The 16370-nt window shown below is 40.1% G+C and overlaps 1 protein-coding gene across 1 annotated transcript in view; it reads left to right on the top strand.

Moving 5' to 3' along the window:
* CMC1 (C-X9-C motif containing 1) overlaps positions 1 to 12738 on the top strand; it is a 43305-nt gene extending 30567 nt beyond the window's left edge. The window contains exons 3-4 of the mRNA XM_065752351.1: positions 9333 to 9423; positions 11757 to 12738. Of these exons, the coding sequence (XP_065608423.1) occupies positions 9333 to 9423; positions 11757 to 11871 (206 nt within the window). The 3' untranslated portion in view covers positions 11872 to 12738. The remainder of the gene's footprint in view (positions 1 to 9332; positions 9424 to 11756) is intronic.
* The last annotated feature ends 3632 nt before the right edge of the window (positions 12739 to 16370 follow it).

Below are 16370 nucleotides of genomic sequence, written 5' to 3'. Positions count from 1 at the left end.
GAAAACTTGCTAATGAAAAAGGCATCTGTGGTATGACAAATAACCACAGTTGCAGTAGTTGTGACTTCAGCAGTTATAACTCAGTAGCTGAGACACTGACTGAAGCAAGCCAGGGGCAGATAGATGTTGAAGGAATTCAGGCCAGCGTATGCCTTTTTGATACCAGGGTAGTTTTTTTTTCCTCTTTCTTCCTTCCCTTATCTTAGTCTAACTGACAAGTTTCCTACTGTGCAAGTGATTGTAAGTGTTTTGAAAGGCATGTGAGAAGTTTTTGCTTCAAGGTATAAGCCTAGCTTACAGTTGATAGGGGTTAGGAACAAACTTCACTCAAGGAAATGCTAATCCATAACGTAGACTTTCTGGCACTTTTTTTTTTTCCCCTGTAGCAGCTGTTACTGACTTCTGAGAGAGATGGTATGCAGGACAAATGGGCCCTTTGTCTGATCCAGTATGTCATTTTCTCATCTTTAATTGTAAATGTCCCCTAAAGCAAAGTCTTCAGCATTGTTTCTAGGATATTGCTAACACGTCTTCCTTTACCCCAAGGCAGTGTGTTTAGAGAAACAGTTTCTAATTTGGGGGAAAATACTTGCCCACTGTGTATCACCAGTTGTGCTCTCTGCCTTCATGGCAGTTCTCTTCGTGTATGTTTACTTCTTAATCACAAGATGAGCAACTTTGCAGCATTCCCAGCAAGGTTAAGGTATAATGTACTGGAGGATCCTGCTTGCATCGTGTACTTCAAGGCAGAGCTGGTGTTTTCCATAGTGAGCACTGTGAAGAAGATTACCCAGGAGTGATCATTCACACTGTCAATATCCCTGTTCTAAAATGCCTGGATTCCTGCAGTCATGGCTTCTTCCCAGTCCTGGAGTGTATGCTACTACCTATAGGTCATCTGCCTCAGTATAGAGTTGGCAGCATGCTGGAGCTTTAAGAACTGAAATGGAGCTGGTATTTGGGGAGGTGGTGATGAGCAGGATAAAGGAAAATATATGATTATTTGTATTTTGTATCAAATATTTGTGGAGGCATAGTATTTGATCTGATAACAGAGGTTCACTTGAAAGAATCGAGGTTATTTTATGTCAATTTTCTCTTTGCCCTATATAAGATGCATTTAATTATTTCTTGCTGTCTCCCTCTATTCAGATTAATCTGAGTCTTATATATATTGTTGCTCAAATTAGAATAATTCTTTAATCAGCTGTGGTAGGCATGCTGTAGTAGGCTAGAATAGGAAAGCTACTCCTGGCATACTGTCGATGCACGTATTTTATTTGTTATTGTAATTTAAAAGTAAAATCATAAATATTGATTTCTACTTGACTGGAGAGATGATTTACTTTGAATATCAGACTGATCTTAATCAGGTGAGAATTAATTGAGTTGGAGGTATTAGATATTCAGTGATGTTAACTGAACCATGATCAATCTGCAGAGAAGCTTTCTTTTGTACTGTGTTAGAAATATCAAATAGCTTGTACTCCACTATGTAAAGCAATCTTTTCATGTTCATCCTACTTCTTCCTCTGGCTCATTAAATACACCAATAATCTATTCTGTGCATACTCAGTAATTTTCAAAGTAACAAGCTAATAAATCACAGTTTAATACAAAATTAAAAGCATAACAATTTCACTATAAAATGCTGCTGATAAAGTTTTGTCATTTTAATGATTCTGTAGATGTTTCACAAACATATTTAAGGTTTTGTCCTTATTTATATTGTAGCAGAACCATTTCATTCTTTTTCTACCACTCCCAAATCCCTCTTGTTACTTCAACACCTTTTCTCCTCCTGGTGGTAGAGCTCAAGGTCTGATCCATCCCGCTGCTGGGTGCAACTATTCCCTCCTTTTCACAGGGGAAGAAACCTACCCCAGGAATAGAACTAAGCCTGGTCTGGATCACGATACAAATCAGGGTTTTTTTTGTAATAAAAAAATATATATATTTTAAGAGTGTGATAACAGTATCATAAGTGTTGAGAAAATATAAATGGTGAGATAACACCTCTGTAGGACTTTCTCTTAAGTAGTAAAATTGTAAAATCTTTAAATAAACCAGAGCCAGACCCAAGAGGATCAATTTATCTCTGTAATGCAGAATATTTTGTTTATCTTATGTGCAAAAACATCTGCAAGAGAGATACATAATGATGACTGATAAATGGCTGTTCTGATGTTATACTAATCACACTACATTTTTGCAGTATGAAGGAACGGATGTTGTTACCATTCTGCAAAAAATGGACCTTCAGAAATGGCTTTCATCTGACAGTTCATACAGGAAAAAAAAAAAAAAAAGGTGATCCCTCAGTGTTTTATTTCCAGCGCAGTTTCCACGCTGCTCACTGACTGGAGATGTCACAGTTTTTGTTCTTTTCTTGCTTTTTGTGTGGGAAGACTTCTGTGCTTACCTAAAGAAATGATTATCTGTTTTTTTTTTAAACTACTTAAAGTGTGAATGAATGAAATAAATAAAAAAATACTATGCAAAATAATCCCCAACAAATATACTTATTAACGTTATCATCACAGAAAATCAGAACTTTCTGATTATTTTAATGCTTGGGACAGAGCACGGATTTTTTTTCTTTTTTTCTGTTTCTTTTTTTTCTATTAAGTCTTTATATGTAACTGAAACTTTTGCTACAGTCTGACACAGATTCTGCCAGCTTATTTTGCATGCAGCACAGGGAAGAGATTTGTCTGCCTTTATTTGAGGCTGGAGGGGATGGTGTTGATAGGCTATATAAAAAGCACTTGCATTTTAAAAATTGTACTTTGTTGTTGTGGTCCACTGTTGTGTATCTGCAGACACTGATTAAGAATATTGAATTTAACCTTTAATCTGGATTAATGGTGTAGAAGATGATCATTATCTTTATGTCACAGAGGTGGGACAAGTTATGGCGGATGTTGATTTGTCCTTTGACTTAAAATCCTCAAAGTTTTTATTCTCATTATGTAGAAGCAAATATTTCTTGAAGCTATGAATACATTCTAAGATAAAAATGAGCAGTGCCCTCAATTATTGTTTTCTTTTTTGTTAAATTATGAATTGTACATCCCAGGACAGGTGCTGGTGGACTTCCACCAACTCTGTTGTAACTAACTTTGTGGTAATGTATCTGATCCTTTAAAGTTTGAAAATTGTGTCTTTAATGTGGCAGATATTGCATGTGTTTCTGTAACTGCTGGAGTAGATGGGGAAAGAAAACCACTTATCACTCTGTCTTCCGTCTGATGTAAAAGAATTACCCTGTTTCACTTTGATTTCCATTGGTTTCCTGTCTTATCCTGTAGTCAAGCAGTAAGAGAACTAGAGGAGGGGACGCTGCTCAGAAATACTAAAGAAAAACATTCATTTTAAATACTAAGTATTTTTTAGCAATGATTTATGTGGATTGTGAGGACCTTTGTAAATGAAGTTATTTAATGTCTCAATTTATCCAACACTACTAAAAGGAGCACTCTGTGAATTAAAGCAAATAGTTCTTGATACCTCCCAGATTTTTTGTATAATTCTGTTTAGAAATTATTGGCAAAATAGAATTTCATTTAAAAATAAAAAAAAAATCACTTATGTGTCCAGACAGCTTTAGACGAGTTTTAAAAGGTTTCAAATGCTTTAGCAGAGTTTTAAAATCTAATCTCCCTTGACCATTCTCCTGCTGCTTTACTTGTGCCAGGACCTACAAGGTGCTGTGCTTCCCTAGATCTCTGTGCTATATTTCCTGAAGTTGGGATAGAGAGAGTTGGAATACTGAAGTACTGCTCACTGGTGGTAGCATTTGCAGGTCTGGAGGCATGGGCTGCTGGGGACGGAACTGGGGAAGTTTGCACAGTCTCCACTGCCCTCTGTCCACTGAGGGTTCAGCGCAGGCCCTGGCCTCCTGGCCCTTGTGTCTGTCCCCAGAAGTCATAGGATCTGAATGCTCTTCTCATTATAGCTAGATTATCTTTGTGCCCAAAATTTATTTTGGGTTTGCTTTGAATGAAAGTGCAAAGTTTTCTATGTGAGAGAGTGGAAAAGGGGAAAATATGAACTTATATCAGTGATGGGGTGCTGAAAGAATAATTGCTTGCCCAGCCTACATCCCCTTAGGTACAGACCATTGCACTGAGAATAGTGTGTGGCAGAATTGCTTGAGCATCTGGATCCTGCTGGTGAATGTAGGTGTTTCATTTGTCTCTTGCACAGATTGCTCCCAGTGTCTGTTTCTCATTGTTCTTTGGTCCTTACCTATTCTAGATATTATGTCATGAACCATAACTTGCCCATTACTGCACTGCTCCTGGCTTGGAGCAAAGTGCCTGGATGCATGGAGGAAAAGGATCTGGTGATAATAGTAAACAGCTAACTAAACATGAGCCAGCTTTGTGCCCAGGTGGCCAGGAAGGCCTACGGCACCCTGTTTGTGTCAGAAATAATGTAATCAGCAGGAGCAGGGAGGTGATTGTTCCTCTGTACTTGGCTCTGTTGAGACCACACCTTGAGTGCTGTGTTCAGTTTTTGGCTCCTTGCTGCAAGAAGGACAGTGGGGTCCTCGAGAGTGTCCAGAAAAGGGCAGTGAAGCTGTGAGGGGTCTGGAGCACAAGTCTGATGGAGAGTGTCTGAGGGAGCTGGGGTTCTTCAGTCTGGATAAGAGAGGCTCAGGGGAGACCTCATCACGCTCTACAACTGCCTGAAAGGAGGCTATACTGAGGTGGGGGTTGGCCTCTTCTACCTGCTAACAGCGACAGGACAAGAAGGTCCTGAAGGTGTTCAAGAAATGTGTAGATGTGGCACTAAGGGATATAGTGTGCATGGTGGTGATGGGTTGATGGTTGGACTTGGTGATTTCCACAGTAAGTGATAAGCATCTGCAGGGTGTGTTCTTAACCCTTGCATAGAGGGTTCAGTGATGGACACATGTATGTACCATGAACAGAGCCTTATTGGGGTTCATTTTGTGGAGCACAAGCTTGTTCTTTCCCTTTAGTAAGGCATTTTCACTCCATCCCTCATTTCATTTAACGTGGGTTGTGTCTGGTTCTGCTCCTCAGCCAAACACTGCCAACATTGAAACAGTATCTGTCTTTATTTTTGATCTCTTTATAGCTCAATTTCCGTATAGCCATATTGTGACTAGAAGATAAAGCACCCCAGTTCCTAAATATAGCTGAAAACTCATTTGTTTGAAACACATTCTATTTTTTTTGTTTTCTTACAACCTGCACTGAAGTTCTGGATGACCTGAACTTGCATCTAGTTTTGCTGCTGAGGATCTGTTGTGGTAGATTGCTGCTTGCATGCAGAAAGAAAGCGTTGCTTCCCTGCACAAGCTTGCAAAGTCATGGAAGGCTGTTTGCCAAAGTGGTAAAAATGGGATCATGCGTAGGATTTTTAAGAGGTCAGTTCTGCTCTGGAAAAGCACATCCAGTGGTGTCAGGAGGTGGGCTCATTTGAAGCACAAGGTTGGTGTCCCTGCAGGTCTGAGTTCTGCTCGTGGCTGTTAGTAGCATGTCAAACTACAGTGGGTTTGTCATCAGATCCTGTGCTGTGCGCTCCCTTTGCCATATGTTGTGCACCCTGAAGCTTTGGTCTACAGTACAGGTATTGCTCAAGTGAGGAATGTGTTCATTGTGAGATTAGAGATGGAGATGAGCCCTTGGTTTGAGATGGTATCTGGAACCATTGTGTGCTGTGCTGATCAATACTGAGATGTTTTGGTCAATGAAAGCAATGTGAGCAATACAGAGCATAATTAAAACAATGTTCTCCAGAATCTGGCAAGGTTTCTGGTAAACATTTGTAACTAGACCTGTCTTGAACCACAGCCCTTACGTGGCTGATAAAGGGATTTTGAAGCTCTGGAAACGAGAGAAGAGGGCTAAGTTTTATTCGCTCACATGGGAATGCTTGATACTTTTCAACCTGCTCTTTCTTTGCCTCTGTTGTGCATCTGCCTTGCTAAAGCATTGCTTTCAAGCAGTGCTACTACTTGCTAGCACTGCTTTTGCTTGCCTGGCTGTAGCTTCATGCAGGGCTCCTGAAGGCAGGCAGTGCTTGCAGTTGCAGCTCAGGTTCTGTTCACCAAGACATTACGCCTGTAGCCAATCAAGACGGGTGAGCTAACAAGTGAGAGGGACCTCCCGTTGTCTGCAGTGTTGTTTTTACTTCACAGCTTCCAGAAGGAATGATTACTACAGAAAAAGTGCACAGCACTTAGGGCAGTGCCTGTGGAGAGCAGAAATCAAAATGGTCACTAGATGAACCGTAAGCGTTCAGAGGCTTCTGATGTTTTGCAGAAAAACGGAGGACATTTTTAGAAATGTGATAATAGGTATGAATTTTCTGAGATGCTGATGCAGGGACATTCAGTGTAAGCACTCCAGGAAACAAAACAAAAAATAGTCACCTGTAAAAGCCGAAGAATGTTTTGATAATGTAATAGTACACTTCTTATATTGCTCTGAGCTCTGCTTTATAAGCTTTAGCTATTCCTCGAAGTTGTGCTCGTGCGTTTGGATGATGTGGGGTCTGAAGCTGAATTGCACACCAAATGAGAGTTGAGAAATCAAGTGTGAATATTGATACATACCTTTCAGCACGAGTTACTGTGTCTTTCCAACTAATAATTAATTAACTAGTTAATTCAGTTGCACTTTTTTTGTGTACTTCTATCTGGTACGTTTTCAAGTGGAGCTTGGTTACAGAGCCAGAATATACAATATTAGGAGCTGTGTATGTTTAAGTGCTCAACAGTAATGTCTTCAAAGTGAGTAAGATGTCAATAATTCGCTGCGTTTTGCAAAGGTGAATTTAAGTTTGGCAAGATAATGACACACTGTCATCAATGCTTTGAGCACGCAGAGGGTTGTGGGTCTTTGTTTATTTTTTGTAGGTTAATTACCAAAAGCCTCCTACAGCCAAGGGCAGGCTGATTTGCCTCTCCTGGGGTTGCTTGCCCCCGTTGGGTCTCTTCCAAATCGTCAGTGTCCATGATGCTAGGAGGTGTACTTTGCCCCACTGACTTCAGAGGTACCTTAAATTCTATTTTAGAAGGGAAAGGACAAAGATCTGACCAAAAGATAGAATCCTATCTTGCTGTTTTTTATAGGCAGTAATCTCTCTTTTCTTGTTTATCTAGATTCTGATTTACAGAGTCATTGTACAGGATCAACAGTTCCTAGGCAAATCTGAAACCTCAGCTAAATGTCTAGAAAATATGGAAAAACAAATACGGGGCTACGCTGAAGTTTTATAGCTGTGTACATATTTTCACATGGTTAACTTGCAGGTGTTGGAGGGCTCTTGATTTCCAACATGAGTTGAGAAGGTGTATTTATACACACAGTTGAAAGAATGGTAGTGATACCAATGTGATTCTTGTGGTTTAGCCCTGGCAGCAGCCCAGCACCATGCATCCGCTCGCTCACTCTCCCCAGGTGGTACAGGAAAGAGTACCTGAAAATGTGAGAACTTCTGGTTGAGATGAGGGCAGTTTACTAGGTACAGCAGAGGCTGTGCATGCAAGCAATGCAAAACAAGGAAATAATTTGGTACATCCCATCAGCAGGCAGGAGTCCAGACGCTTCTAGGAAAGCAAGGCTCCTCATACTTCATGGTTTCTTGGGAACACAAACACCATCACTCTGAACATCCCTACTTCCTGTTTTAACCTTTAGCTGTTATTGCTGAGCATAGCTCCACATGCTGTGGGACATCCCTTTGGTCAGCCTGAGACAGCAGTCCTGGCTGTGTCCCCTCCCATCTGCTTGTGCACCTCCTTTGCTGGCAGCACAGCTGGAGGAGCCAGAAGTCCCTGGCTCCGTGAGCCCTGCTCTACGACAAATAAAACATCCCTCAGTTACCACCACTGTTTTCATTGGAAATCCAAACACAGCATCACGTGAGCCTCTGTGATGAAGATTCACTCTCCCAGCCAAAACCATGGAACTGATCAACATGCACAAAAAGTGGATATTCTAGTTTGAATAGATGAAATACAAGTTTTGTGACAAAACAGGAGGAGCAATGCATTGAGCATATATATACACATGTTAGGTAGAGTATTTGTATGCACAGTGTATGTACGCAGTGTAAACATATACTGATTATAGATGCAGTTTACCCTTTGCATTAAGTTTTGATGTTACTGCGTTAGCCGTAAGTTTTACTAAAGATGTGTGTCTGACCTAAATTTGTTGTGCTTCTAGTCCTAATAAGAAAATAGTTTGAAATCTCCTAATACGGTATAATAGCTAATGATCGTCTAGTTCATTATTTAGTGAAACATCTGTACAGCTTGCTGGTAACAAGGCATAATTTAAATTACTCCCAGATTTAAAAACAAAACAAAAAAGCCCTTGGCCTTAAGCATGACTTGGCTTCCTCTGCAGACCCCAAAGCTGTTTCTGTCTCTGCACCTCACAGACTTGTTCTTTAAGTCTCAAGGCCCTTGAGTCTGTGTACTTACACTTCATTGAGCAAATAGGTGCAAGATCATATTTCCTGGGAAGAGACAGATGATTGTCCCTCCTCTGTTTTGTATTCTCTTGTTCCAAAGATCATGATCCCAAGAACTTTTGAAGGTGATAGGTATTTTCAGGGACATTACTCCTTTCTTGGCCATTTGTTCTTTGAAGAAGCTCTGTATGTGAACACCTAAAGGCTGCCACATGACACAAAGAAGATGGAAGTCCTCCTTGGAGCAGCGTAGCACCCCCAGCTGATCCAGCTGCTGGCTTTCTCCCTCTGCTCCAGGGGAGAATCATGACCTCACTGTTTCTTATCTTGCACCCCAAAGATGCGTTCTCAGGAGGTGATTGGCAGTGATATTTCTTTGAAACAATAGTCACTGGCAGCACTACTGTAAATAATTCGTAGATATAAATGTGCTTCAATTATTCCAAAACGATTCTTTCATTAAAGAGGTAATGCTAACAACCCTGGCTTACCTAATTCTGCATGCTTCCTTTTGTTTTGCTGTGGTAGCCCTGAATAGTCAATATGAAAAGCAGCATAAGAATCATGGATTTGCTGCAAGAATAGCTTCATAAATTTGTTAGTATTAGCCACAGCAGTGTGTGCACAGGTTATTTGATATCAGGGGAGAATCCTAATTAAAATCTTGTTGCTAAACAAGCCACAAAGACCTTATAAACAGTATGAGGCTCCAGGCCAACTATAGCTATGTTAATAATAAATCACATCTGATTTGTGTTGTTTTTTTTTTTATTTTTTTTTTAGGTTTACTTTATCCTGTGGAAAAACATACATACGGGGATTGTTTTTTTTACTGTTATTTTTCTAATTGCACTGCTTTTGTTTTGCTGTAGCATTTACTAAATGTTGCAAAGAAACTGGTCTCCTGATGGTGGTGAAGTGTCGGCAAGAGAACACAGCTCTGAAAGATTGCCTCGTTGGCTAGTAAGTCCCTCATGAGCTTTTGTTTCATTCCATGTTTTTGGCAGTGCTAATGTAGAATTGAATAAAAATATTATATTGCTTTCTAAAAAGGGCTTTGCTAACCTTGTTCCTTTGTTGTTGTTTTTTTTTCCTGAAAATTGTGCCTTCACATTGCAAGAAAGGATAGTGGTCAGGGCTCTGCCTGATAAGGCTTAATTTCATTAATAAAACTGCCCTAAAAAGAACTTCTTGCACTTAAATGGTGCTAATGGATCCAGAATCTCAGCCCCAATGAAATGCAGCCCTGTTCTCAGTGTGCTGAATTCATTATTTCAGGCGTGGGTGAACAGAAGCACCTTCATACTCTGTTATAGAGACAGGATAAGTTCATTCTGGTTTTGCTTCTTGAACTGTCTTTCAACACTGCGTCTTTACTCTGAGAGCATCTAACTGCTGTGATCTGCAGTAGGAAATCATTAGAGAGATTGACATAATGCCATGATAGATTGAAATGTCTTTTTGAAGTCTAATATTCCCCCACAGAAGTCCAGTATACCCCCATTAGGCTGAGGTTATTTCTGCATTTCTTAGTGTGGAGTTGGTGTTCTCTGAGCTTGATGCGGGTGCAGGTGGTTTGGGTTGTGATAGAATGCACATAGTACCCTGTTAACATTAAATGCCTTTAATGTAGTGATAGGTGGTGTCACGTGTTTGAGAAACGATGAAAAAATGTGCAGCTACACAAGAGCTGCAGCCTAACTGCAGTGGGAGCTCAGTCACTTAGTTTTATTTGTCTGTAACTTCATAACTTAAATTCTACAACAAACAGCACATAAAGCATGTACTGTGGCAAAATACATAGAGGTTGAATAATTATACTTAAAATTACAAGTAAGCTGAATTAAAATTAATGGTCAGGATACTGTGAGTACTGCTCTGAAAGTAATGCCTGCTAATTTATTATGATGGCCCATGAGGTCAGACGCAGATGATGGTTGTATGGCAGTAGGGGCCGAACCTTCCCACCAATATTCCCTTACATGTTGTTGCCATGTGACAGAATGGCATCTGACATGGAAACGTGTATGAAGCCAAGGAGTGGAAGTGAATTCCTTCATGCAGGAAAAAAATGGCATCTATTGACGTTCAGTTACAGAGACCAAACAGTGGATGTGAGCACAGTGAGGCAGGGGGTGGTGTGTTTCAGCAGCAGTGACAGTGATGTGAAAGACAAGCCACAGTCTGGATGGCCACACACCATGAAATTAAGAGCATCTCTATCAGCTCATCCATATAAATCGTGACCAGGAAATTGTGTATACAGCTGAATATTGGTTTCAGTGCATTGGAAGCAATGGTGGCAACACTGGAATATCACAGGAATGTTTGTGCCAGGTGGGTCCTATGAATGCTTACACAGGAAGAGCACCATAAGCAAGTTTATTGCTTCCAATGGTCCAGATAACGAGGCTGAAGGTGACAATTCCCAGATTGCTTCATTACCAGTGATGAGAGGTGGTGCCACCATTATCAGCTGGAATCAAAACTATGTGTTCACAGAGTGGCAACACATAAATTCCCCATCGAAGCAAAAGCTCAAGCTGCAGTGAGTAAAGGGATGTGCACTGTCTTGTGGGAGCATGATAATGCTAATCCCATACTGGTTGGGAGACTGTGGAGCACATTGCTGATCTCAGCTGGATTATCCTACCACACTCACTGTATAGTGTGGGTATGTCACCTTCTGACAAGGAACTGCATGGCAATATTTTCCTAGCAATGACATCATCATAGCAGATGTGAAACAGTACAGATTTTAACAAGTATGACATGCAGGCTGTTGTTCATCACTGGCTAAAATGCGTAGCTAACAGAGGTGACTGTGTTGCAAGATAGTGTTTTGTAGCTTACAACTTTCTCTATCAAATAGCATCATTGTGCTCTATCTGTTGTAGTTTCCCTGGAAATAAATAGGAGACATTACTTTTGGAGCTACTACCTACATATGTGTTTACTGTTCAAAGCACAAACTTGAAATTGTTCCCATGAAATTCATGGTAGGTTCTCAGGTGCATAAAGATCAGTGCTCTCTGAAGATTCGTATACCAAGGAAACTAACTGCAAATGAGGAAGAATAATTCGGCTCTACATGTGGTTTCACTGCATAGGCCTAAAGAATGAGGACTATGGCTCGAGAAAGAGTGTTCTTAGAAGAGTGCAGGCCAATTCACTATTGAGCTTCTTAAACAAGAAGATATCTTTGGGTGGGAATGAAGATCAATTTGATTGCTGTTCATACAGTATCTATTCTATAAGTTCAAAATGTAAAATAATGATGTTTGTCTTTCTTTTAGCTATACTGATCCATCATTCTATGAAGAATGCAAAGCAGAATATTTGAAGCAGAGAGAAGAATACAGAGCAACTGGAATTAAGAAAAAAAGGCAAAAGATTACTTCAAATGTATAGTTAAAATTTAAATTGAACTGTTACAGTTCTGTATCTAAGTTAATGATTTGACTTGATTTAATCAGACTTACTTTAAGTCATCGGTACCTCTTGGTAAAATTTAGGAGCAACTCAGTAAATGAGGTATGGTAAAGAAGAATCTCTGAAGCTGAAGGTCGACATTTCTCATTTTCTGTACTTAAGGTTACAATACATGCGATTCCTCTTGCAAACCATGACAGCAAAGGCCTGTTCCTCCATCTGGATTTGAGATTTTGTTACCAATTAACAAACATCTTTTTGAAATTCAAAGCTTGTATCTAGTTATATGTGGCAGGCTACCTAAAAATTTAAGGGTAGATAAATGTAAGCTCTCTTAACGAATCTTAAGTTGGGTATATACTAAAACTGGTCTCTTTGTCACCTGAAGTTGAGGGTAGACGGAAATGGGTTTGGTACTCTGGCTAGAAGGGTGGCAGATGCAGAAAAGAAGACCTTATTGGACCAATTTGCTTTTTCATGAAAATGTTGAGTTGTAAGAGCTTGACAGTGCTTCTGCCTGCTCCGTGATCTACATTTTGAGCCTGCAGTATCAAAAGAGATGGATGCTCCGTGCCTTTGTGTGGCACAACTGACTGTTCAGCTCCAGAGGAGAAGTCAAGAGTTGTCCCATCTGGACTTCACTTGAGAATGGAAAGAGGCACAATGAGGGCAAAGAAATCACTGAGAAATCATCTTCCCCCACTGTCATTTTTTCAGCATGAAGATAATTATATACACTCCTGCACTTCAGGAGTGACCACACTTGCAGAATGATTATGGATGAGGAAACAACTAAACGACATACTTAAGATGCAGGTCAGTTTTTAAACGTCTATTAATGCTGTTGCAGAAACAAGGCCCTGTACAAACAGGGCCACACAAAGGAGTTTTTGCATACAGGTACTTGAAGCTGCATAATTGTAGAACTCTTAAAAAGTGCAGTGGTTAATCTATAAAACTCTTCATATTACACTTCTGGGATAATCTGAAAAGAAATTTCACATGGTAGCCTTCATGTCATGATATAAAATATGAAATAAAAAGATCTTTAGCCCTAAGTAATACAGTTTGCTACATTTACATTTACCTTAAGTACTGTTTCACCACAAAACTAGTACTGCTAGTTACTCAAGTGGAAAATTCAAATCAGACCTTAAGATATATATACACGAGCTCAAGTTAAACTTTGAAGGTTACTCCTTGCTTTTGCTGTGTGTGTTGGAATAATGTGTAATATTACTTCTGCTGCTGGGCAGCACATTGTCTGGAAGAGCAGGGAAGGCTTCAGAAAGACAGGCCAGAAGATGTATGGCGTTCTAGGTTAGTAGGCAAACTTCAGGGGGAGTCAGCTATTTAACTAGCCAACTTAACTTAGGTGTCCTACACACATACTTGCTTTTGTCTCACGCATTAAAGTATTTTGGAAAACAAACAAAAAATACTTAACATCAAGTAATAGATTTTTTTTCCCCAGATGTACTTAAATAGAGGAAAATGAAGGTAGATGATGACTTATAAAATTTATTATTGTTTTTTCAAGACAGCAACTGTTCTGTTATTGCAGTATGAAAACTTGCTATGCTTAGAAGCAGCTGGAGAGAGAGCCTGTGCTTTTGTCATTTTCATCAAAGGATCCTGTTAGAGGCAGTGTGGTGCACTACCTGTGGTAGGTAGGTGCCAGCACAGAGGGCACATGGGAAGCTGTCTCACTCAGGCTCACACCACAGCCAGTCAGTATGGACAATCACACAGCAACATGATCCTTCTTTTCTGGCTTAGCAGAACCTACATTCAGCAGGTGGCAGGAACCCCAGTGCACTGATTGATTGGTACTGGTGGTAGAATTAATACAGATAATGGGACAAAGTCCTGTTTAACCTATGGGTGTTACTCCTCTACCATTTTGTTACAGTTTATGTGCAGGGCTGTAACCAATCCATTTAAGCTGACAGTAAGCAAGCAAGCTCACTCTATCAAGCCTGAAATTGCCATACATCATTCCCTGTAAGCCATTCACTTCTCTTCACAGACACTTGCATGTTTAAGAACTGGGTACTCACAGCTCCTTTGTTTGCTGTAGCATTGAGAACTGGGCTCAGCACTTTACTTTGGAATCAGCTTCCTCTTTACACTCATGGCCTTAATTTTATTTTACCCAGTTTTGAATTCGTTTCACATCTTTTATACTTCTAGTGCATTGCACAGTGTCATGTATCTTAATTGCATTTACATCTTTTAAAGTTGAAGTGAAAATATAAGTGAAGTGCTATGAAGTGACACATACTAGTAAATTGCTTCAGGGTTTGTTTTCATCTCAGTTGCAGCCTCTCCTTCCTACTCAGGTTTACAGGAAGCATCCCTTGATTCTAATGCAGGTAGTTAAGCAGCAGTAGTACTGATAAAGCCTTCAGCTTCACTTCATCAATAAACTGGAAGTTTTTAAAATACTGAACTTAAAAAAAACAAGCAACAAAAACACACTGTACTTGTCAAAAGCCAGTGAAGAAGGGTGAGAGGCAGGCTTGCTCTTTTACCTCTTAAAAAAAACCACTGTAAGCACATTCAGCTGTCCTGTTCTGATTGAGGGTAGCCAGCTGAGGGTGATGAGGGAGTTGCAGTGCCTCTTGTAAGCAGAAGCTTACAGCAGGTTCTACTGTAACTGCTTTTAAGGAGAACCACATGCTCCAGCAGTGTAAGACCACCCACCACGTGGCACTAAGAACATTATTCTATCAGTATAACTCTGCAGCTCTTGCAAACTACAAGACTGTATTCTGGTTGTAGGTTCTCCCCACAAAAAAAGTCAATTAGAGACGAAACACGTTCCATCCACTTACAGTTCAGTAACAATAAGTGCCTGGTTATTTTTCATGCTTCTCCCCTAGGTCAAACTTCATACTCAAAAACACCATTATCCCAACAACTACAGCATCCTCCTCCACCTTGCTGTTAGTAACACTTCATCTCGTTGATTTCATGATGCAATGAAACGAGGTCTGCTCTGCTCAGGAGTTCACTGAGGGGCACTGATTTCAATTTGTGCCACAACACTTTCTAGAGACAGCAGATTTTTAAGAAAAACAGTTCAAATCCTTACCAGACTTGGGAATGTGCAACACAATTAAAGTGAGTTTACAGTTACTGTCAACAATAATAAATACATTTGTCCACTACCTAGAGTTCATACAACTGCAAATAGCATGCTCTTCCCCTGCAAAGAGGGGCAAAGTCTGAGCCTTAAAAAAAAAATTAAAAACATTTTTGTAGTTGTGCTACACAAAGCATCAGGGAAACACCTTACCTCTTCACCACTTTTCTTCTTACTTTTCCATCTCTAATGCAGCTCACTTACTATTATTTGCAATGGCTTTTGTTTTAGTGTACCTTTACCATGTGTCTTGTACAGAGCTTGCCTTGTTCCAGTTGCAAAAGTGTAACAGCACATTACAGCTCATTTGAGAATTTGCTTTTCTTCAGTATGGATATTTCATATGGAAGGAAAAACATAAACATAAACAAAAAAAAACAGCAGGGAGACTTAAAATGATGAGATTTAAAAAATACTTCAGAGGAATCAAGCAGCCATGGAAGTTTACACATGCGTTATTAGAATGTTAGTCCAGCTCTCAAAACAGTCAAATACATATTCATCAGTGTGCCATATGCTCACAAATGTGCAAGGCAACAACTGCTGCCTGCCCAAAAGCTGCCTTTCATTTCTGCTGAATACAAATAGTGCTTTCTTATATTAAAACTGGCAAACCTGTGGTTTTGGTGAAGTTCTTGAATGTTCAGTTTACATTCAAGCTCAAAAATTGACAAAAGTCTTTCATTTGAAGGTACTGGTCCTTATCTCATGCAGTTTTACTGCTTGATGCAACAGATAACATGGTGTGCACACTAATCACCAGAACCCCTTCGCTACTGCTACTTCTGCATTTCATTTGCTGTGACTGCGATGAAAAGATTTCACTTCTGAAAATGGAAAAAAGTACCTTAAGCCGCCAGTGGGATGGATTGAATGGCAATCAGATTTCAACTCAAGATGGAAGAGTTGCTTCAGACCAACAGAAGCTCCTCAAGTGAGCTAGCTACCGTGTCACTTCAGATCTGGGGACTTCCTTTCAAATGTTACAGTCTCACCACAGCCATGAGTGACTGCACTGGAAAGGCAGCCTCAAGTAAGCTCTGTAATCCCACCCTCCTCTCAACACTTCTCAAGGTCCTCTCAGCAAACATCCCTTTCCTTCACTGACACCTTCTCCAGCATGAGAAGCAGCACTGGTAAACCAAGAGTTGGAAGCAAAGCCTGGAAATTCTTACACATTGCCCAGCAAAGCTTCATTTTTGAGTCTCCCTGTTACAGGCTGCTGGGGTACCTTCAACACAGCAGCACAATCCCAGGAACACACTGCAGCTAGATGTAACTACGTCCTTCAGGCTTCAGCATCAAAGAGAACGCTGCTCCCAGAATACAC

Source organism: Cyrtonyx montezumae, unplaced genomic scaffold, assembly GCF_038088225.1.
Source record: "Cyrtonyx montezumae isolate F1298 unplaced genomic scaffold, pur_monq_1.0 scaffold_8, whole genome shotgun sequence".
Classification (NCBI taxonomy): Eukaryota; Metazoa; Chordata; class Aves; order Galliformes; family Odontophoridae; genus Cyrtonyx; species Cyrtonyx montezumae.
The sequence above is the reverse complement of the archived record's forward strand: the minus strand, read 5'-3'. Positions and strand labels throughout refer to the sequence as shown.